Source organism: Anser anser, assembly GCF_964211835.1.
Source record: "Anser anser genome assembly, chromosome: 4".
NCBI lineage: Eukaryota > Metazoa > Chordata > Aves > Anseriformes > Anatidae > Anser > Anser anser.
Genome location: NC_139724.1, coordinates 11,590,249 through 11,614,326, shown reverse-complemented (window position 1 = coordinate 11,614,326; position 24,078 = coordinate 11,590,249). Strand labels below are relative to the sequence as shown.

Here is a 24,078-nt window from a genome sequence, read left to right as displayed (position 1 = left end):
CTCAACAGGCTGGAGAAATGAGATGATAGGAACGTCCACAAGGGCATGTGAAGTTCCATAAGGGGAACAGCAAAGTCCAGCATCTGGGGAGGAACCAGTACATGCTGGGGCTGGCTGGCTGGAAAGCAGCTTTGCACAGAAGTACCTGGGAGTTCTGGTGAATGCCAAGTTGACCGTAAGTCAGCAATGTGCCCTTGATGCAAAGTAAGCTAACGATATCTTGGGCTGTCTTAGGAGGTGAGTTACCAGCAGGTTGAATGAGGTGATCTTTCCCCTCTGTTCAGCACTGGTGAGGCCACACCAGGAGTGCTGGCACTAGTTCTAGGCTCCCCAGTACAAGAGAGCTACGAAGCTACTGGTGGGAGCCCAGTGAAGGTCCACAAAAATAATAGAGGGACTGAAACATCTCTCCTGTGAGGAAAAGCTGAGAGAGCTGGGACTCTTCAGGCAAGAGAAAAGATGGCTCAGGGGGATCACATCAATATGTATAAATACCTTAGGGGAGATTGTCAGGTTGTTTTCAGTGGTGGGAGCAATGCTATAGGACCAGGATGTGGCATATATAGCCAATGACCTACAGGTAAGTGATTACATACAAAAGCTTGTACTACAACGAGTACAGCATGATCCTATTTTTCAACACTTCCCAATGTTTGGCAGCAGTGTGCTTAATTATTCAAAGCAAAAGAGAGGACACAGCAAACTTTGAGCTTTATGTAGCACACCAGTTTTTCCAAGTCTTTTTTCAATAACAAGGTCACAAGTACAAATCATTCAAAGTGCATGTGACAAGTCACTTCTGCTCTCTGCACATATACATGTGAAAGGAAAATTACCTACCAATTTCAGTTTTTATCCCTCAGGATAACATCACAGTACATATTTTTCCACATTTCTATTGTGCCATTAATCTTTATCCTGTGCCTTCTGCAAAAACTTCTTTTTTTTCCTTCTACACAGGCTGCCAGGCTCCTGCTCTCTAAGGGGTCACAGGTTGCAGAGGAATCCACAGAAACAGGAAACCAGGCTTCCTCTGTCAGTTTTGAAACACCAAAACCTGCTTCCTTTCTACAAAAAATAAACCCCAGCAGGACGTTCTCTGAGTAGGCTCTTTGCTGTATGAGTAGCAGCTCAGGAGGAGACAAAAGCTACAGGGTTCTTGCTTGGGAAATAAATGTGAGACATCCTGTACCATTTACAAACTAGCAGAATGAAGGAGGTTATCTTCTTGCTGTTCCTTTTGCACTTCCAGAGTGGCAACCTTGGATTTAATACTCCAGAAAAGCTTTGGACCACAGAGGAGGGTGGTGAAAGCCCAACAACTTACTCGGACATGACCCCATCTCCAACTGCAGTGCATGGCTCTGTGAATGCAGTGACAACTGCAGGGTCACCCTATTCTGAGATACAAGTTGCCAAGGAGAGTGCATCACAGGCACCCACTTCTGCATCTTCAGGCAAGACTCTGGGAATGAAAGCAGTGAAGAAAACTTCCAATTCTACAATCTCCATCCCTGCAAGCCAGTCAAATGGACACAGTGATGGGGACTCTGACAAAGATGAGACGAGAAGCTCGTCTAGCAGCGAAATGACATCTCTACAGAGCAATGCAAGAAAGGCCCCTCTCCAGCAAGAGGTCACTCCAAGCCAGGATAGAGCAGCAGGGAACAGAGCTCTCAAGCAGTCATCCTACAGCACTGATATCACCAACACCCAAAGGGATACCAACTCTAAAGCATCTGGCTTTCAAACTACCAGGGGAAAGTAAGGAAAACTAAACTTTTTTTTTATTTTCTTCTTTTATGTACTGTATAGCAATGTTATTCGTTAATTTCCAGTGAAATAATTGGCAAATGTCCTAGTAATTTCAAGTAAAACTGTTTTCTGAGCTTTAGGAAGATCATGAAAAAACAAGGAAGGGACCAAACCTACAGTATTTACTCAGTCAAAACCATTGTGACAGAGTAAAGACTGAAATATTTATTTCCTCATGGTGCTTATCTCAAAACCAGCAGGAAAGTCATTAACACATATGGATAAGAAAGGACTACAATAGATGCCTCCCTGTTTTGTGCATACTAAACTTTTGTTGTTTTCTTTGTTGTGGGTAAAAGAAATTTTAAATGCAAGATTTCATTCTATTAAAAATGATTGTGTTTCTAAACTTCCCCACTAATCTGAAATTACAAACAATTAAAGATACAACAGTGTATGACAATTGCAACATTTTATTCTGTGATAAAAACTTATAGCAAATAGTGCTGCAGGTGAACGTGCATTCAGAATTGTATAGCTTAACACATAATAGCTATGCTTAATGGAGTATATCAACTTGTACTGGCTAGCTTTATAGCTCTAAACACTCAGTTATTTTCTTTGAGCTCCAATATCTTCATCTCAAATGGGGATGTTAATACTGACTTTGGAGTTATTGCAAGCTTCACTTAATTGCTGATATATATTCAGATACTGATGTAAATGGAAGACATAAAAGACTGGTGGTTTTCTGTCATATTTAAGGATAGAGGGCTTTCAGAATATAGATTCCTTCTTTTGATAGTAGTTGACAAATGCTAATATCCAAAATGTGGAGAAACTCTTTCTCTTAAATTCACAAAAAGGGAAAAAAGCACTCCTTAGAAACACTCCTACAATTATGTTGCAATGTGAGGCTGTGAGCTAATATTCCTCCAAGACAAAGAAAAGATTCCCATTGTCCTGAATGTCTTTTGGATCATGCATAAATGAAGTGATGCCAGAAAGATGCAAAGCAAAGGAGTTCTTCACCATAGCGCAGAAGAGATACCCAGTAAGAAGCAATGCTTCCCAGGCTGCTTTCCTAGCGTACTCCTTTAGAAGTGAATGTCATCTGTTACAACACCTTATCACAGTTTTTGGCAGTATCTGAGATAACCTGGCTTACGTGGGCTCTCTTTATTTTTTAGAACCTATACCTTCAACGCCATTTAAATAAGCCTTAGAATATACTAAGCTAGAGACTTTAACTTTCTCAGCTTCTCTCGAGAATAATATTCCAGTGAAATTAATCTTCAGAAAAACTCTGTGAATTGGCAAGTATTGTTTCTACCCTTTACATAAGATATAAAAGCAGAAAGTGAAAAATCAGTCTCTGGTGCAGAAGATATATTTTACTTATCACAATGGGATGTGGTTGCATCTGCAGAGAGGAAAAAAAGCAATTTTGTGTGGGCTACCACTTTATTTCATGAGTGGTTGAGGAGCAACCTGCTGTGCAACATGCATAAAGGTCCTATTTTGTTTGAGTGCATTAAGCAAGTTAGACACAAAGCAAGGTTTACATATGATGTTACAGGGTTGAGTGATAGTGTGAAACCCCAGCATAAAACTGAATGTTAAATCCCCACTCTCTTTTTTAACCTGTTCTAGGAGTTGTTTGATCCTTCTAACGTTAAGATTCTTGCCTTACAAGTCTAGTCCTCCTACTGCATACAAGTGCTTTTGCAGCCAGATAGGGTGATTTGAGCTTATCTTGCAGTTTTGTCACTGACCTAGACTGTGACTTGAGTCACTTCACTGTTCTTTCTCCCTTTCCCTCTGAATTAGACCTGGATAAATAAGAAAGTCTGTTGCAATTCGACTTTTTTCAGTAAAGTCATGAAAAAAATGTCTGGTGTGCTCAATGTTACCAATCACTGCTGTGAAGCATCTGGAAAACTACTGCTGAGAAACTATGCATAGGAAAACAACTATTTATATTTATTATGTGCAGGTGTTATTGACTACACATTACATTAATTTCTAGCACGTTTCCTTTTTTTTTTTTTTTTCCTTTTGCATCTTTATTGCAAATAAACTGAAAGAGATGCAGTAAAACTTCCAATAAATACATGCAGCTTCCTTTGAGGTTTACTTATCTAATTCCTGAGTGCATCTTGAATGAGTCAGTAGCAGATTTCACAATTGTAAAGCATACTACCTCAGAGGATATTTGGAAGCACAATTTGCTTTTTGGTTTTATTTTGAATTGAAGCAACTGTGTAGTGATAGTCCCTATTCCAGTCTGAATTTTGAGGTGACTTTGTAGAAACTGCATGATTGCCTTTATGGCAACCCATTGTGCTAACATATGTGCAGAAATGCTGATGTTAAAAGATTCCATATAGAAGGAACAAAACAAAGAGGTCAGGGAGAGACAAGAGTAAGAAAAATAAAGGAAAGCCATTTTATAAAAATATATTTATAATTAAAAAAAAAAAAAGAAACTAATATACTTTATTGGAGAGTCTCCAGGGCTGTCAGGTTACCCAAAAGATATAGTATGGGCTCATTGTACAAGATTAATTACCAAAATACCCTCTTTCTGAAGGAGGTTGTGTACTCTATTGGCTTAATTATAAACAGAATTCCCTCAGTTGTCTCTGCCCTAAATTATCTGAGGATAAGACTATGTACATATATCATGCACATGCTAGAACTAGACTTAAAAATAAAAGTTCTTCTGGTTCATTCTATTTTGGCAAAATTCCCATGAAAATGTCAAAATAGTATGATTTGGAAATATTATATGGATTTTCAAAGTCTGCACCTGAACAATATTTCTGACAACTGACAAACAAATGCAGGCAGGGCAGACCCAGATATGGCAACTAGCATCAACCCAGAGGCTAAATCACAAAGTGCTGCTGTGGTGATGCTGCAAGGCAGACATCAAGCCAGGAAGGCAAGTCAGTGAGTCCGGATCAGGCCTGGTGATGGTGACTTATTATTGCAGAATTTACAGAGGAAACAAATAAACAAAAAAGTATCTCAGAGGAATCTAAATATGCTAGCTCCTAAAAACTTCCCTATTCCAATTGTTTACTACTTGGGCACCCCTCTAGGATGAGTAATGCTGGAAAACTAAAGCTGTGCTTCAGCAGCAGAGAGTTGTTTTTTTTTTTTTTTTTTTTTTTTTTTGCCAGAGTTGAGTGAAATTAAATGTGAGTACCAATTTGGTGTCAAAGAAGAGAATTGATGATACATTGTTTTCAACTGACTTCATGTGAGATACATCTTTTTCAGCCTGCAGAAAGGACTTTATTGAAGTATTTCACTGTATGAAACAGACGAAGTAACTGTGGGACTCTGGAGTGAGTTTGAGGCTGAGTCTTGGGACGAGCACAGTCTCCTTCCATTCTGAAGCCAATTTTATTAATTATTATTCAAGGCAGCTCCTGAATACGAGACATTCATTCAGGCTGTAAATTAACCATACTACCTCCACACTGTTTGATGGCTCTGTATTACTCATTTCTCTTAGTATGTGTATATTTCACATTTTCCAGCTATCATGAATCCACTGAGGGTCTTCACTGACTTCCCCTGCCATTACTATGGGTAGTGGTGAGGTGACAGTATTTTATTACTAAGCACAGAAGGATTTAATAAAGTCAGCACCAGGGACAGATTTACTTAGCTGTCACATGTGATAGGAGTGCTGAAATATTTCATTCTCAAGACCAGAGCTCTGGATTTCTCCCCAGAAATTGCTTTTGCTTTTACTGGCTTGGTAGAATTTCTAGTGTACTGGTGAATTGAAATGAATGGTTAAGTTCAGCAGATATTTCAAATACAGAAGAAACATAGAAACTGATTTAACTGTCTGGCTAATGTAAGGTCCACCGTCTCTTTTGATCATGTCATTTTTTAATGGAGCAGAGAGAACAATTCTTAAATGGATTTCTTAGGATTTTGCATCACTGTGCATTTACAATAAATTGAACTCTCGTATGACTTAAGTTTCTGCCTCACTAGGTGTATTCACTAGGACCTGGAAGAAAGAACCCCTTACACTACTACTTAGGCTGCCTTGGTGGCTAAATGTCAGAAAATGTTTGACAGCGCTTTGCCCTCACAATGTTGTACTCCAGTCATGCAGAAGACATTTACAATGATACCTTCTTCTCCAGCAGCATCTTGAACGTACTTCTTAAGTATGGCTATGAGTCCACAATCTAATTTCCCTTCATATGCTGAACACAGCATTACTCCCATTGCACTCCTGGAAAAATAGTAATAGTAATAGTAATAGTAATAGTAATAGTAATAAATGAAATCAGTAATCCAGGCACTGGTATTCAGTACAGAGGAGCAAAATACATAATTATGCACTTCCATAATGATGCATGAGGCATGGCACCAAGAAAATGTAACTCCAAAGAGAATTTTAACACGAGTATTTAGAGATCGGTGATTAACAAGTGACTGAGGGTGCTGGTGTGAAGTAGCCAAGTGCCTTACCACATCATGCAGATCACACACTACTGCAAGCTGTACAGCAACACTGGTATAGGGCAACAGGTGCAGAGGGTTCATGCAATTCACAGACATTTTCTTTATATCAGTTTATATCAAATATCCCATGCGCTGAGGAAATCTTTCCCACTGCTGATGTCCCATGCACAGAAAGAATTAAAGAGTTTGTTTAAATGTGAAACTTTGCAATGCTCACATTTCAAGTAGTTCCAGCACCTGAAAGGAATCATCGAGGGAGACCCAGCTTGTACTGCCTCCCAGAGTGACCCTATAGGATATTTTGTCTTTCAGGGAGAGAAGAAATGGTAAATATATGCCCATGCAATTCTGGACTATATGTGACAAAATTGTCATTTCTAAAGACTAGACAAAAATTCTGAAGTAACAAAATCCATAGTTTTGGTTTTCTCAGACAGTCTTTCAGCAATGATGGCTTTGCAGAATCATGACAGACTTAGTAGCACAGGAAATATAGAGCTGGAAAAGAAAAAACACATCTCCACCCACACTGCTTTTGAGATACTCACGTGGTACTTATAAGACAGGGAGAGTCCCAGCCCTTTAGTCCCTTACCCCTTAGCTTCCTCAGAGTTTGGTTACTTAGTTTTTCTATGATCAGAATTAGATAAAGCACTACTATGCATATGACTTCTGAAATACTTTAATGAAGTTAATAAAGGTTTCCATTAATCTCTTTACACTAACTACTGCATCAATGCTCATGCTTATCCTTGCTGTTGCTCTTTGCTTCATCTGCCATGGAAACAGTGAGGAATAAGAAGAGAACGCTTTCCATCCCTATTTATATCTCTCCATCTCATTGAATAGATCAGAATTACTTTAACAAGCTGGACAGGGTGTTAGGATTTAGCTCCCAGTCACTGCAAACTTTATTTATTTATTTATTTTTAAAAACATAATTTCATCTAAGGTATACCAGAAACATCTGCTCAAATTTCCACACAAAATTTGCATTATCACAAACCCAAATATTATTAAGATTTTAGGAAACTGCCACTCTAATTCCTGGAGTAGATGTGGCAAGGAAAAGAACAGTGGCAAGGTGTCCCTGTATGTTTTCCAAAGGCATTATTTGTGTTGCTAGTTAGAGAATGTAAGTGATTCAGAAGATAATTTTCGTGCCAAATCTCAAAACATCTATGCTCTATTATACTCCTAGTAAGTAATACCATAGGTCATGAGGAAAAACACAGGAAAAAAATCACCTTAAATTTCATGGACTTGTGCTCGGATTCTTTTTGTTCAAGAGCTCCGCATAAATTAGTGAGTAAAGACAGTTCTGCGTGAGAAAGTGGCAAATCAGGTACAAAGCAACTAGTGAGGCAATTTAACCATTTAATGAAGGTAAATAAGAAAAGAAAAGCTGCCCAAACACTCTAAACAGATTAAAGAAGAACAACATTTGTCCCGGGAACTGGGATGGGATCTTCGATTTTAACATTTTCATTTTGTGTCACTTTTTATTTGTCAGCATTTCTCAGAGTGAAGTCATTACTGACTTACTGCAATCTCCTTTTCTGTAGGTTAGAAAAGGACTAACAAAACAGAAAAAAACAGTACCACTGAAGGTCATCTGAGAAGCAGTGTCAGTGAATTAGACCAGAATTAGCTTAATGAATTCTGTAGTCTGGGCCAGGTAGATGATGGAAAATAAATCCAGAGGGGGGAAGAAAAAAAAAAAAAAAAGGAAAAAAAAGAAAAGGAATTAAGATACTTAAATGAACAAACAAAAACAAAATAAAATTATTTGACTGGATTTTCAAATGTGTTTTACTAGATGATTCTCAATCTAGACTAATGGATATCTTCTTAAAATTTTAAATTCCGTCTTTAGAAAAGTTTGATTATTTTGAGGGGCTTCAAACACAGTGAAATAAGTTCTAAAAGACCTAACGTGGTATGCAGCAAGACATCTTTTTAATGCTAAAACTAATGGGTAAAATGCTAGCTAAGTGGAAATTGTGAATTAATTTTTTGCAGCACAAGACAAAAAATGCAATTGGTCACAACAGTAAATAAAATTTGAGTGAGACAAAGAGGCTATTCACAGTCCAAGGTTTCAGCACAGTACATACAAAAAAAGGAAATGAATGATGACAGTAGAATTTGTATTTTGTAACAGGCAGGACAAAATGTCAAGACCCCAAATCCTGCAAAAAACATGGAATAAATGGTACAACACCCCAGCTGATACTTCAGTGTCAACAAGTCAACTGTTTCTCAGGGCCAAAAACCATATTCTATAAAATATTTTACCATCACTTACTATACTGTATTGTCTATCAAATATGCACTTTTCAGAGGCCATCCAGGCTTGTCATTCCAATCAGGACATAAAACAGATTTCCCAACCTGATTTTTGTTTATGCTCAGTTCCTAGTGAGTAATGAATTTTCATTTCAGCTGAAATTAGTAAACTCATACATTTCAAAACTAAGGAAGCTGAGCAGAAAACAGAGAAAATTAACCAATTTTGACTCAGGTTTATAACTTCTGTTGGAAGTAGAGCTTGTATTTCAGAAAGACATCTGACATTCATTTAAAGATACAGAATTTGCTATAGAATCAGAATCACAGAATGGCTTGGGTTGGAAGGGATCATCTAATTCCAGCCCCTGCAGTGGGCAGGGACACCTCCCACTAGATCAGGTTGCTCAGGGCCTCATCCAACCTGGCCTTGAACACTTGTTGGGGCATCCACAGCTTATCTGGGCAACCGGTTCCAGTGCCTCACCAGCCTCACAGTAAATAATTTTTTCCTAATACCTAGTCTATATCTATCCTCTTTCATTTTAAAACCATTACTCCTTGTCCTGTCTGTACACTCCGTGGTGGAGTCTGTCCCCATCTTTCCTGTAAGCCCCTTGTATGGACTGGAAGTCCACTATAAGGTCTCCCACAGCCTTCTCTTCTCTAAGCTAAACAAGCCCAACTGTCTCAGCCTCTCTTCATAGGTAGGAGAGATACTCCAGCCCTCTGAACATCTTTGTGGCCCTCCTCTGGACTCGCTCCAACAGGTCCATGTCTCACTTATGCTGTGAGCCCTAGGCTCACAGCATAAGCCCTAGGCTGAATCACCTCCTTCAACTTGTTAGCTGCACTTCTTTTGATGTAGCCAAAAGGGTATGATTGGCTAGTATCTGAAAGGTGAGAGGTCTCCTTTGTCACCTAATAGAGTTCAAAAGAAGTTGCTGAAGCCAAAATCTGGTCTCCCATGCAATAGCAACAAACCAAACAAATAAACACAAAGCCTGCAAGGGTGCTTTCTATCCTTTTAATCCAAGTGTTTACATTTTCTCAATTAACATTATCTCTCCTCACCAAAACTTGGCAGGATAGTTAAAGGAAGCTGAAAATATATGACAGCAATGTACTTTTATACAACCTAAATCCAGGGCCTCTGTGTAACACTCTTTCATAGTGGTAAATGTCCTATCTTAAGAAAAACTAGAAAAAGACTGGCTTCTTCCACACAATGTCAGTACGTGTTCTTCCATATGAATGTTTGTACAGTACTATATTCAGAAGAACAATCATACCACCTAAACTATATTTGTATATAAGCAAAGAGCATAGGTTCACAGAATCATAGGATCAGTCAGGATGGAAAGGACCTTGGGAGGTCTCTAGTCCAACCTCCTGCTCACACATGGGTGAGGTATGAGATTAGACCAGGTTACTCAGACCCTGATCGAGTCAGGTCTTCTGTTCCAAGGCTCACCTGTTCAAGGTTGGTGACTGCACAGCCTTTAGGCCCTGCTCCAATGCCTGGTTGTCCTTGTGGGGAGCAAGCTTCTTATACTCAATCTGACCGTCTCTTGTTTGAATTTGTGCAAGTTGCCTCTCGTTTTCCTGCCACACATTCCTCTAGGTCCAACCTCTCAATAAGGTCCCTGAGGTCCTTGGGGTGGAGTTGGGGCAGAGCTGCTGTTGGGTGCCCCTGAAGGCCTTCCTTCCTCCAACTGAACATGCCACAGTTCCTCAGCCTTTCTTTCCAAGGCACCGCCTCCAGATGTTCATAGCATCTTTCTACATTCTCCTTGCCTAGGTGTAAAGGAAGACAGTAAATGAAAACAGGTGTAGAATTGGGATTTGTATTTCATTAACTGTTCTATGAAATACCCATCAGCTGCATATAATCTGAACGAGGCATGGCCACCAAGACATGCTCTGGCTTTAACGATGTCTACAGCTCTGCATCCTGCTGTCTTCATTCAGCAACATAATAATCTCATTTTCATGATTCAGTGACGTTCAGCTGTGCTGATTCAATAGCATTTCTATTAAAAGTCAGGTAATCTAATTTATTTATGGATAAAAATAACTCATTTTCAGATATAATATGAAAGGTACAGAATGAAATCTCTACCCTTCGTGTCCCGACTACCACTGGTGTTCCTTCTATATGGCTTTAGGACCATTTACAAGGATTGTTTGAAAGTATGATCTGTGCTTAGAACCAAAGGGAAGAAACTGTGTACAGCTACACTTGATGATCTCTAGCCAGCAGTTTGTTGTTTTTCGATTACCTAAAGAACAGCTTAAACCATCAGTGTGTGGTGGAAGGGGTCACTGAAGTCTCATAACTTCCATTCACCCTGTCACCTTCAGGAAATTATCATTTTTCGATGATAGTGTAAGTTGTACTTCCCCTTTTACCAACATCAAGCCTGCTGCTGTGGAAATATTTCCACTGACTGCAAATGTATTAACAACAATCCCTTTATAGACTGGATAACTCTACCAGCAAGCTAGCATATCCTCATCATCTAATTTCTCAAAACCAGAGAATTTATTTTCAACTAAAAAGTGAATGAAGAGCACATCCTCAGGGACAAAAAAAGAGAAAGGGATAAAAGTCATAGCACTCTCATTCTTCAGGATTTGGAAGCGAACATAAATTTATTTCCTTCTTTGGCCACTTTCCTGTCAGCAGGCTCTCTGCTCTCCCTCGTCAGCCTCGGGGGCTCGCACGGAGGCGTTAACGGTCACAACTTCCCCGCCTCTGCGGGCAACGGCCGCCACCTGCCGGCCCCGCCCGGCAGCGCTGCCCGCCTCGCCTCGCCTCGCCTCGCCTCGCCTCACGCAGCTCCTCCTGGCGGGAGCGGGCCGCTCGGGCAGGGCTCCCCTGCTGCTGTCGAAGCGGAGTATAGGCTTTGCTAATTAAACATTTAAATTTGAGAGGGTTTTAAGAGCGCTGGCAATACGCCAGCGAAGCAGTAATGAGTTTAGGGGCCCTTGTTTGCAGTCAGGCGTGACTACCAGTCCCCTGATTCAGGGCCCAGAAGTACATGTAAGAGAACATGGCTATACAGTTGCTTCAGACCAGCTGGGGTATTTTTCTTCATATACCATCAAGTCAAGCTTTGGAAATCTGTGTAGTAAATTAAGAAACAGTATTTGCCAGTTATGAAAACTTAAACAAAAATAAGTAAATTAACTAGTGAGACATTACTTATAATTTGTCTCTTAGCTGTGCACCAAAGGGCAGACCTCCACAGGCTCCACAGTTTTATTACACAGACAAGGAAGTCTGCTCTTTGCTGAGAATCAAGTCCCATTAAGTTGCAAAATGTTGTCCAGTATTTCAGGCTGTATATCTTCATAACAGGAGACTGATGTAAATCACCAAGGATGAGTCAGCTAAACACAGGGAAACACTCCAGTAATTTGTCCTGTATTTCAGAAATTCCTTTTTTTTTTTTTTTTTTTTTTTTCCCAGCTGACAGAAAGATATGTACTAATACATACTCATGTAGACTGGACATGGGGCTTCTTGACGTGGAGGAACCACAGTGTGGGCAGCCCCTCCTTACGATTGCTCTGAAAAATCTTCTATTTCACAGTTATCTCCAACCTACATCCTATTTTCTGACCAGTTGTGGAAAGGAAGGAATGCCTCACAGGAATGTTTTCTCTGTTGAAAAAGAAATAGGACTGGTGTAAGCAAAAGAGAAGAGAACTTGTCCAATAGGGTATTAATACAAGATCCAAATGAGCCTTACAGGACATGCAAGATCCCTAAAGGCAAAGAGAGGCTTATAGGCACCATCTAGGTCACATTAGCACTGTCAGTTGTAGGTATTTTATTCCAGCCATATGTGCAGGCTCCAGAGGTTGTAAGCTACACAGACCTTGAATTTGCAATGTCCATAAAATCCCCAAGATTCAGGCCAGCTGGAGTTGTAGAGCTTGCATGCTTATTGCTTGCACAAGAAAAAAATGTTGCTCTTCATATTATGCCCAACTTCTCAGATAGGGTCAAACAGCACTTGATGTAGATTTGGTGTAGCAATATTTATATTTGGGCTGGAAATACTGCTGCAAATATCACAAACAAAGAGGCTATTTCAAAAGTCTGAGGACTGAAAGGTATTCTTTGACACCTTGCTATGAGCGAGTTTTGCTGGTCAGCATATGGCAGAAAAGGATGAAATCTGTCAGATTGTCTTTATGCCAGTCAAGACTTGCACTAAGTTCTCCAGGTTGGATTTCTGTTGTACACCGTGAAGATGTTGTTTTGGCTTTAAGTACAGTTTTTCTGATTGAAATTAGACCGAACACAAAACAAACAAAAGGCTCCTGCAGCTTTCAATAAAATCTACATGTCAGAAGCTTGTGTTGATGATCTGAAATATATTATTCCATGGAGGGTAAAGATTTTCAGGTTTAAGTTCCTGTTATGCAAAAGAGTTGTTTTCTATTCTGCCTTTGCATTAACACAGCTTGTCATAGTTCTTCCGCCATGCTTCATCTTCTATTTTCAAATCTACATTTTTTCAGACAGTTTAACTTCAAAATTATATTTGTGTTCTTAACATCTCTTAATGAGCTTATTTCATTGGTAGCATAAACCTAATTATAAGTCACACCAGGGGCTCTGTGGATATTTCCTGCAATTTAGCCTGATCAAAGATTGCTGGGTCATGTGAGAACAGCTACACACATTGTACTCACAGAGCTTAAGAATGAGTTAAATATTTTAAACAGAAACAATCTGTTCAAGTTGAGTTAAATTTTTGGTGGAAATCAGAGACTGAGTTTAGGCTATTTTTAAAAACAAACAGCAATCCTTAACAGTTAAGTTTGAAATGTATTGTACTGATCTTTCCTTGAGGGCATCTCCAAATGGGCATGTTCCAGTAGCTGTTACCTTGAAGTTGGCTGCTTTCAATAGTAATGATAATTGTTGGATTTACATTATGAATTTTAAAAAGTAGATTTTGTTTTAAACTGACCTCTCTGTATTCCAGGACTTTCATATATTTTGCAGCTGCTTTTTATGCCTGTTTTTATTGTTTTATCTTTTCATTGACCACATTTACTTTGATGTGAAAAGGAATCCAGTTGCTAAAACCTGTACCTCCACATACACTGTATAAAAGACCAACACTGACAACATTGCTGTATTTCCTCTTATTAGTCCAGCTCTGGTGAGCTGTCAGGTCTGCATGTGAGGGTAAAGCACAGGTGAGGGAGCCAGGAGCTCAAGTCCTAACCATAACACTGGCTCACTGTAGGTTGAGATGATCCTCTTCTGCCCAGATTTTAAAACCTGATTCCTATTTTTGAGTCTTGATTTGCAGACGTGGTAAGACACCTTCCTGCTGTTTACTCTTAGTCCCTCACTTTCTAGACAGATAACTTGCTACAGTAAAAGAGGTGTGGTACTGAACTGAGGTGTATTTATCACTTCAGATGTCTTCTGATCAGACTTTCTATGCTATCAGTTAATTGCTGAAAGTTATTCAGAAACTTAGATGTTTATATTTTGTATATTGAATTTAAATCATAAGCAAATCGTAAGCAAATCACCACCTTTAGTCAGAGGTCCCCCTGAATAGAACACTGGCAGTCTGGACCAGCATCACTTTATCCATCTGTTAAGAATTGTCTACTATGACATTCATGTGTTGATAGATTTCTGTGTTGTTTGCTTGTTTGTTTTTTTTTAATTTAAATCTCAGTGCTGCAATTCAGAGAAAATTATGTTTTTTAATCTCAGGTATGAATATGCAGAACCCTTACCACAGCTATGAAATGGAGGAGGTTTCATACCTGTACAGAATCATAGAACATCCTGAGTGAACTACAAGGATCATCATATCCAACCTGTTTGTGGTCAACACAGAACCACCCAAAAATCAAACCATATGTCTGAGAGTGTTCTCCAAATGCTTCCTGAAGTCTGGCAGAGAAATTACTGATATTACCTGAAATTACTTTTAAAAGAAAGTGGCCTTACACTTTTCAGCTCCCATAATTCTGTACTGCAGTTAGCAGTTTGGTTGTTTCATATGTTATTTCCCTCTAGGAAAGGGTGTGGAAAAAAAGGCACAAGCAAAGGCAGAGCTATGGCACAATATAGTTGTGTGTGTCTTTGACCTCAAAGTGCACTCAAAAACACAGTATAATTGTACTGACAATATTTCCAGGGAAAGGGAGGAAGAGTTGAAATATCTATCCACAAAATGGAACCTATAGGTGATTAGGAACCTTGTTAAACAATCCTCTGACTACTGGAGAGACAGTTTCTATGGTCGGAAATGTAGGTGTGTTATAAGATCTGTTATTATTGCAGTCCAGAAAGGCTTATTTGCCTTGGTGTTCCAAAAAGATTTACAAAGAAAATATCTGTTATACCATATAAATAGATGTAGAGGTGTAAAAATGATTGCTTTCTTTGCTAATGAGTAGCTGAAGCACAAAAACTAAGTAATTTGCCTAAGACTACACTGTCAGTCTGAGGGAAAACAAATTTTATTTTCATAACTTAATCCTATCCCTAAATTATGAGTTTGACTTCCCCTTTAAGTATCATATCTCATCATATTGTGTGAAATGTTATTTGTACTTTAATTATATTTACATTTTCTCTCCTACAGAAACTGGTGCGCTTATGTCCATACCAGACTATTACCTACAGTGGTAGTGGACAACCTGGAAACCTTCTCATCAGGCAGAGCGAAGCCTTGCACTTGGCTTATTGGATCCTGTGCTCAGAGGTTTGTAGACAACGGAAGAAAGAGTACTTGAGATTGAGAGTGACACATATGCCTAATGAATACAACCACAACTTCAGAAATTTAAAAACAAAACAAAACAACACAACAACAGCAATAAAGAAACACCCATGCACTCACAAAACACACACCAAAAAAATAAATAAAAAAAAACAACAACAAAAAACAACCAACCAACCAAACGAAAAACCAAAAAAAAAAAAACAAACACCAAACACAGGCAGGAGCAGATAGTGTGTTCTGAGTTTTCATCTTAACGTGTTGCTAGTAAAGCAAGTAAACATAGCAAGTAAACAACATAGCAAGTAAAAAAGCTCACGACTGGAAGTATCCTTGAGCTCTGCCATATGGGCTTGGTACACCCTCACTCTGGAATCCTCTGATCTGTTCAAAGCCTTCAAGTAAGCCCACTGCCTTCTTCTCTCTTCTGAAGTACTACAAGAGAAGGTACGAGGCTTTAAAGCATGTGTGGGAAAGAAAATCTTTTCTGTGCAGTTTTCTAGGCTTGTGCGTTGTTGGAGCAAAAGGCTTTCTCTGAATGGCATAAATATTTTTGTTACTATCTTTGCTGGGTGCTTATTTGTGGCACAGCTTTGTTGCTCAGGCAGTGAACCTAGAAAAGTAACTGGCCTGGATGCAATGTGTAAATAACAACTGCTAAACATATTCAGATTGTCCTTTGTGATTTGAATGCCTCATTGGATTCTCACGCATTAGCTTTCAATAGTAAATGAAGTTTGATTTTAGTGCATGAGACTGGAAAATGGCATCCTGAAATAGCACCAGCAAAAGTGAGGTTGTAATATATTTTTTCCCTTGAAAAACTTCAGAAGCTTCTTACAAACCATCTTGTTCTGAGAATTGCCCTCTAGGTGGTATGATTGAACATGCTTAAAGCTTTGAGGTGAAACCTGGAACAGAAGTGTCCTTAGGATTTGTGAACTCTGAAATATAATGAATTGCATCACAAAACTCTGGGACAAGCCCTGTGGTTGCAATGTTGCCAGCTTTTTTCTAATTCAATCTGGAAGATTCACAATAACTCTGATTATTATTATTATTATTATTTTAAGGAAAATGAGCTCATTGGGCTGTTCCTGTAAATGTCTCTGCTATATACACTTCTGGGTCTTGTCTACATGGAAAGTTATTTTTGCAGTATCTATTCCCGATTAACTTCTTTTAGGGACATTTGTTTTTAAGGTTGCTTTCAGGAATCAGTTATGCTAATGCAGAATAAAGCAGTCTTACCATAAAATAAGAGCATCCATATGGTGAAAGAATTGAGAAGAAATCCCTTGATTTCAGTTCACCTTAATCTTTATTGAGTTCTTGCAGCTGAAAAGCCTTTTCTAAGAGGCAAAGGTGTTTGGGGACACATGCAAAGCTCCTGACAGTTGATACAAGTTTTAATATACAATATTGCATTCCTTGTGAAAGGTTGACAAGATTAACTACTGTATAAAACAAGATGGTATGTTTTTTTAATTCAATGGGAAGGCATTTTTTGGTCTGACAGTCTTCAAATATGCCCCCTTTCCGGCATGATTTAGACAGGGATTGTATGTCCAAGAGTTCTGTAGACATTATATTTTTGTATTTTCTGAGATTTGAAGTATTCTTCATGGTAGTGTTTAGCAACTAGCAGAACCATTTGGTACTCTTTTTACTCAAACTTTGTATTTAAAATAGACAAGTGGAGTTGCTGTAGTTTCTTTTTGTTGCAGTATGCTCCTTCTAAACTAACTTCTCTGAACTTCAGAAAGCTAAAAGAAGTGATGGTGTAGCCAGGACTTACAGAATGTGGTGGAACACAGAAACAAAATTGCTACTGACTCTGCAGTTACCTACAGTAAAAACAGAGGCATCACAACTACATAGCTATACCCTCCTTTCATCAACTTACAGAGTGGAAATTTTCATATTTTATCAGAATAATGCGTCTATAAACCTACAAAAAATAATCAGAATGGAAGGCTTCTGGTATGTACTTAATATGAACTGGCATGGCATAGATTCATCATAAGTGCTTTTTGTCACTGATTTCAAAGTAAACAGGATTTCACAATTTTATTTTTGACCCACTCTGTCCAGTGTAGTATGTATTAATTATAATAACATAACAGTTATTAATATTTGACTCCTGAATAAGATATTCAGGGAAGAAACCTGACAGCCCCAATTAGACATCAGTTTCCTTTAAAACCTATGCAGATGATCTGAAGGGTGCAATTCTAACACTGATTGCTATTGAAACACCAAATCCTAGTTAGGATTCACTTTCAGTTTCAATGGGTTAATGAAATAATACATAAGAAAACATATTGTTGATGTACAGGTATCCTACAACTCCTGCTTGGTCACCTAAAACAGGTTTAAAAAGTTTTTTGTTTTGCAGGTCCCAGACAACAACACACGTGGCCTACAGAATCAAGCATAAAATAGTAACATCGCTGGAGTGGAAGTGCTGTCCTGGGTACAGTGGGCAAAACTGCCAATCCACGGGTAGGTGAGAGCTGTACTAATTTCCAGATCAGCTTAAGCAGAACATCGCTTCCTTTCTTCCCCTCTAAAACTCACAAAATCTTCAGCCTGATTCCATTTTGCTGAAATACGGAGTTTGCATTCAGTGCTTCTCTGCTTTCAACCTTTCAATTATTGAGTATTACAGTGCTAGGATATTAAACCCAGGTCCTGTATTGAATGCTTACTGTAAAATTCATCTGCAGCACTGTGACCCTTTGGCTTTCAGTTTCAGTATCTAAGAATATGTTTCACACATATGATAAAATAATGTACCAACTTTGTTTCTCCCTGAATCGAGCAGGAATTTTGTTCTGTTCAATGGTGACTGAATTTTACTCAGTATTACGTGTGATCCATGTATAACTGTGCCCTTTTTCAACAAAATAGAACATTTTACCTCTGCCCCGGTGATCAAACATATGGCAATATACTGTAGTTTAACATCTGTGTAATAGCTATTTCTTTGCTGCTGGCCTTAAACAAGCTGCCCTTGAAAAATAAGATCTGGCATCAGCATACATATTTTAAATGAATGAATATTACAAGAAAGGCCATTAGATGTGGTAGGGAATTCAATCAGTAGTGGTAAAGTAGGGTCTGTGATTAAAAATTAATGTACAGGAATGAAGAGAAATCACTGTTATTCACATCCAGGAGGGAAATTTTAATGCTGAAGAGCCAGAACCTCAGCAGGCAAAAAACTCTCTTCTGTGTAGCTGAGCATGGAGTCAGATATTAACAGGGGACACAATCAGTCAGCAAGGCTGTCCAATGAGCATGAATCAGATGTTTTAAAGATTTGCATTTAAAAACCTCGAACATTAGCAAGAATAAATTTTAAAAATGCTTATAAAGGGGTCAGAATACAGTTGATAAAATGGAAAAGACATCAAAACAACATGGAAGCACTGACCAGGAAAAAAAAGCTATTAATTCAATTTGTAGTGGTATCTATGTAAAAACAAGAATAAAGGAATGCATTGTCAAGTGTTACAGGACTGGGTTTGAAATTATATCTCCCGGGTACAGTTTTCAAGCCTCTTCTGACTTGCTGAATAACTTGGGGAAGCCACTTATAATCTGCATACCCAAGTTTACCCATCTAGAAAATTGAGATGACACTTACCTCACAGGGGCACTGTGATATTTAATTAATTAATACTTGTAGAAGTGTTTAAAGAAACTGGGATGAAAGGTGTTATGTCAGAAATGCTCCTCTTCCCTGCTACTGGAATCCTCCCTCCCATGAGGGGTAGACCACCAGCACAAGCCCTGCCTGTATTATTCAATTCCCATGAAGGGACATCAGCTAATGAACTTGAACAACTGGGAGTCCAAGAGCCCTGTCTTCAGGCACTATCTCTACAATGGTAGGGAGAGAGATGTTGTAAGCTCTGACAGTGGCTCTCCAGAGTCCCTGAGGCCTCCACGCAGCCTGTCTGCACTTGATCTGCTTAACAACAGAACCATTTATTGAAGGATTTCTGTGCCAAGGGAATCGGGGTATTCTGATGATTTGTTTTAGATCTTGGGAAGGCACCATTAGTGTGATGTGGATTGGTTGTAGCGAACACTAATTCAAAATTCCTGCTTTAGCTTCCCTCTCAAACTAAATTAAACCATACATAATGATTTCAGTACAACATTCTAGGAAGCAGAAAAACTTGTTTCCATCTGATAGCTATTTCTAGACATCTGTAAACTGTACTTGGTATCCTCATTATAACTGGCTACAGATACTTCTGCAGGTAACAGTATTGAGTGACACAGAAGAGCCTCTGGAAAGAAACTGGTGTTCATATCACTATTTCCAGCTCTACTTCCCATGTGGCTACACATTCCTAAATTGGGTAATACATGTATCCTAGTGCAGCATAGACAGCACAACTTTACAAGAAAGGTTTTTGTTGTTGTTTAATAAAGAAAAAATATAGACATGAATTCTTTATTATAAATCTAATGGAACAGCAGAATATGGACAATTCAACAAACAAAATATCAGTATTTTAATTCAGAGATACCAAATGTTTAACTGTGGGCAAAACTGCCGAAATTAAAGAGCTTGTCAGTTCTGAGTTACACAGATTGTGACATATCATTATTACTAAGCACAGCTTTATTTTAACTATTTATCCTTAAGTTCGAGAAAACAACTTGTCTGTGGTAATGTTTTGGGGCGGGAGGGAAATCTCATTTCATTCTTGGACATATGGTTAGTGGATACTACATGATGTGTCACAAATAATTTCAAGAACTGGAAAATGCATCTTCAAATATAGGTCATGCTGCATTCAGCTTTGCTTTGGAGTGGGGTAACTTAATGTGTGGTAATTTGTTTCCATCTACCATGACTGTGGTTTAGAGCAAAGGGCTTGTTCTCGAAATTGCTGAAATTGCAGTAGCCATTGTTAGCACTGAATTCTCTTGCCTGGTAGCGATGTCATTTCTCCAGCAGATGGCTGTAAAATGTTCTGCACAGGAGTGAGCTCTGTCCTCACGGTGGGGTGAGATTCAGACACAAAAGGTGGCAATTCACCTTTAAACACAGGAGTGCCCTGAGAAGGAGTGGGAGGAAACTACCTAATTCCCCACAGGGATTTCCCTTGAAACACTCCTGCCCCATCAAAAGTATATTGAGAGAAAAAGATACAATTTTCATATTTTTAATATTCCCTGAAATCATTTTGCACATAATTTTGTCCCATGTATTTAAAAATTATACATCTAGGCCAATATATTCAACAGGAACCTAGTGTTGGATTTCTATGTGCGTTACCTGATATTTGGAAGTGCTAGGAACCTTCAAGCTCCTTGAGCTTCTTATTGTAAATGGCATCTATAGGGTGGACTGGAAGTCTAATTTTGAATTTACATTTTCTCTTTTAGCTTAAACTGAGCATAGCGTATCCCATTTCAAGTCATTTGATGGCTATTTCTAACCTACAGAATGTGTGTTGGTATTTCAGTTTGGTGCTCCTGTCCCATCTGCTGCTGTTTGGCATCTAGGATGGGGATCTCAGCTGTCAGACCAATCAACACCTAAGACCTAATTACTGTGTGATCTGTCAGAGTGGTTCCTTTGGAAAAGGGCTGAGCTAGACCAGAGGAATCATGTAGGAGAAGTTATATTGCCACTGACTCTTCTGAATTTGTTTCACCAATAAAATTCCTGAATTTCTAGGGCTGCATGAGAAGTGCCTTTCCTATACAGTGATGAAATTCCATAAATGTACAACACAGGGAAATACAGGGAATTCTTTCTCTCTCTCTCTCTCTCTCTCTTTTTTTTTTTTTTTTTTTTTTCCCGATTGGTAGCTGGGTAGGTTTTCTGTGTGTGTATGTGTGTGAATTGCTGGCTACAGTCCTTGCTGCTGTTAGAAGCAGTACAATGCATTAGTGGTTTGCTCCATTACTGGTTTACTACAACAGGGTGATATCTATGTCCTGGGTTTTACAGGGATTAAGCTGTCTGAACAGCTCAAAGCATTAGTAAAACAATCAGGCAGCGATAAATATATGTCCTTGAAACTGTAAAAGCAAATAAAACTGACTGTAAGCATTTGGGTATGCTTCAATGTAAGGCACTTGATTTAACAGGGAGAATGAAAGATGGATAGTATAAAAAATCTTATATCTGTAGCAGTAACAGTGGTTCTGAATACATTTAGAGCAACAGAAGGATCAGTAAATGAAAGAATAAAAGGACATCGATCAGCTGGTCTTTATCACGGGCAAGTAAGTGACTCCCTTGTCATAGATTATATTATCACATCAGCAACTGATAAATGCTGTGTAATGAATTGGGATGAATGCAAGTATTTAACTCCTGTCAATAATCATGCCACAGAAAAATAACAGAAGCTACTGAAATTGTTACTAAGGATTTTGTATTTTTATCAGATCATTTCAGCAGATTCTATGAAAAATTCAGTCCATTTAATAATTTCCTTTGATGTTTTCACATTCTAATTGTTACTTCGCCCATTAATTTACAACCTCAAACACTTTATACTTAAATGAAATCTATTGATCCTCATATACACTGCAAAAAGGCTGATGGATAATAGAGAATTTCTTGATTCAGCATTTTGTTCTGTTTCCCTGGAAACTCACGTTATGGTCGGACTCTGTTTTAATATTTGAACTGGGGAATAATGTTGGTGTATCCAAGTTCTTCTTGTACTGTACTAAAAGGCTGGAAATCACATCAGCTAAAGTGTCATTCCTCAGATGTGCTCAAGATGGAACAACAGCCAATACAAAATGCTTCATGAACTTAACAAACATGTAAAAATTGGTCTGAATTTACACTAACAAGTTTACAACCTACTTTGTACATATTTCATTTTTTCCCCACTGCAATGAAATGAAAGTGAATGGAAAGAGAATTAAGTCCTGAAGGTAGAAATCTCATTTCATTTCTCAAAATTATCAGCTGTTTCCTATGTTTTGTGGGTGAAGGTCTACTTTTCTGGACATCTGTTTCCCCAACTGTAGTACTGAAATAATAATGTTAGTCCAGCTTTTTACAAAGTGCTTTTGTATCTTTGGATTGAGAGGTAAAACAAGCACAGAAAAACCTCATCTGCCATGACTAGAGAAAGTATTTACAAACTTACCAAATTTCATTATTAATGTAGGTACCAGTTGAAAATCTCAGATAATATTTTTTGGAATCTGATTACATTTTGTAATTGTTTTCATTTTTTTAGGTGCTGCAACCATCACATTAATGAGAAGCTTTTTATAATTTGAAGATTTATGTAATCTGCCAAAAATAAAAAATAATTAAAAAAAATAATTTCAACAAACTTTACTTTTATCCATTTCAGCTAGGAAAAATAATTTTATAGGTGGCAAGTAAATAATTTTATAGCTGGCAGTCTTTGTATTGTCTTTGTATTGCTGTTTTATATTGATCTAAAATCCTCACCTAGAATTTTTAGCCCTGTATATTTCCATGTTCTGTTCATTCTAGGACAAGTTCTGACCTTATAGTATTAACAGCAACCCTCACCGATGTTAGGAAGCCATTTATAAAGCTGTTCACTATGTTAATAAATATGTGGTTCTGCAGAAGAGTAAATTGCAGCGGTTTTTTTTTTTTTTTTGAAAGCAATTGATTCAGAATCCTTATTTAGTCACATTCAGTATTTCACTTGCATCCTTTCCTTTTTGTCTGTCTTTTAGCTCAAGAACAACAATTGTTTCTACACAGCAATCAGGCTGAAAGCAGCAGAACTCTCATTGAGAGGACACCAGGAGTTTCACAGGACCCCAGTGGTCCAGGTCAGTTCTTATAACTAATTTCATGGTGGGGCAGTGTGAGAAGCTGAAAAGTCTTTGACTTAGTGTAAGCACTGCAACAACTAAAACATCAGTGTGTTATTAACGTTATTCTCATCTTAAGTCCAAAACACAGCACCATACCACCTTCTAGGAAGAAAATTAACTCTATCCCAGCTGAAATCAGGACAGCACTATAGAATGTCCATGACAAAGCTAAAACCAGAAAAAATATTGAATAAAAAATATTTAAACTACTGCATTACTGAGTTAGTTAGATGAATTATCAGAAGAATAAAAAAAAAAATCTAGTAGCGTAGACTAGCATTGCACTTTGAAAGAAAATGTAGTGATGTTCATTGTATTACCTGAATACACAATTCTGTTATGTACTTGCTTATAAAAATTGTTGCTCTATTCAAAATCAGTACAGTGACTCTTCAAACTTTGGCAAGGGCAGCTTACATGTTATTTAAACTACTCCATCTATGATGATCAAATAACTAAGCAACACAGGGACAATATACCACTGTATACCACAGATGTTTGAGACCATGTCTTATTGCACTACTCATTTGCTCACTATGTTCACATTTTGCCCACATTTGTTCACATTAAGCCATAACGTTTTGGAACATATTGATCAGTGTTTTCTTCTGTGGGTATGTACAGAGAGGGCCCGTATGAAAAAGTGAGCCTGATCAATAGCGTTAAATAGAGCCACTTCTCTTAGTAGCAATTCTGGCATAAAAAATAACTCTAAAACTGAAATCTCAGCGCTCCATGTTAATTGATAAGATCAGTTTAGAGTATAAAGAGATACCTGTTCTGGTTGCCAACTCTGCAAACACAGCCTAAGGCCAGGAGTATTTGACTGCCCCGGTCTGCCACTCCATCAGCTGCTGTCAGAACTCTACAAGCCAGCTTCTATTTCCATCTGCCATAG

At 38.3% G+C, this 24,078-nt stretch overlaps 1 protein-coding gene across 2 annotated transcripts in view; it reads left to right on the top strand.

Moving 5' to 3' along the window:
* The first annotated feature begins 1,059 nt into the window (after positions 1 to 1,059).
* The window catches only part of MMRN1 (multimerin 1), a 42,030-nt gene continuing 19,011 nt past the window's right edge, over positions 1,060 to 24,078 (top strand). The window contains exons 1-4 of one of the 2 annotated variants that reach the window (XM_083833057.1): positions 1,060 to 1,764; positions 15,183 to 15,302; positions 17,719 to 17,825; positions 23,037 to 23,135. In XM_083833057.1, coding sequence (XP_083689183.1) covers positions 1,211 to 1,764; positions 15,183 to 15,302; positions 17,719 to 17,825; positions 23,037 to 23,135 — 880 coding nt within the window. In that variant the 5' untranslated portion in view covers positions 1,060 to 1,210. The remainder of the gene's footprint in view (positions 1,765 to 15,182; positions 15,303 to 17,718; positions 17,826 to 23,036; positions 23,136 to 24,078) is intronic. The other variant, XM_083833056.1, reaches the window with a different exon arrangement.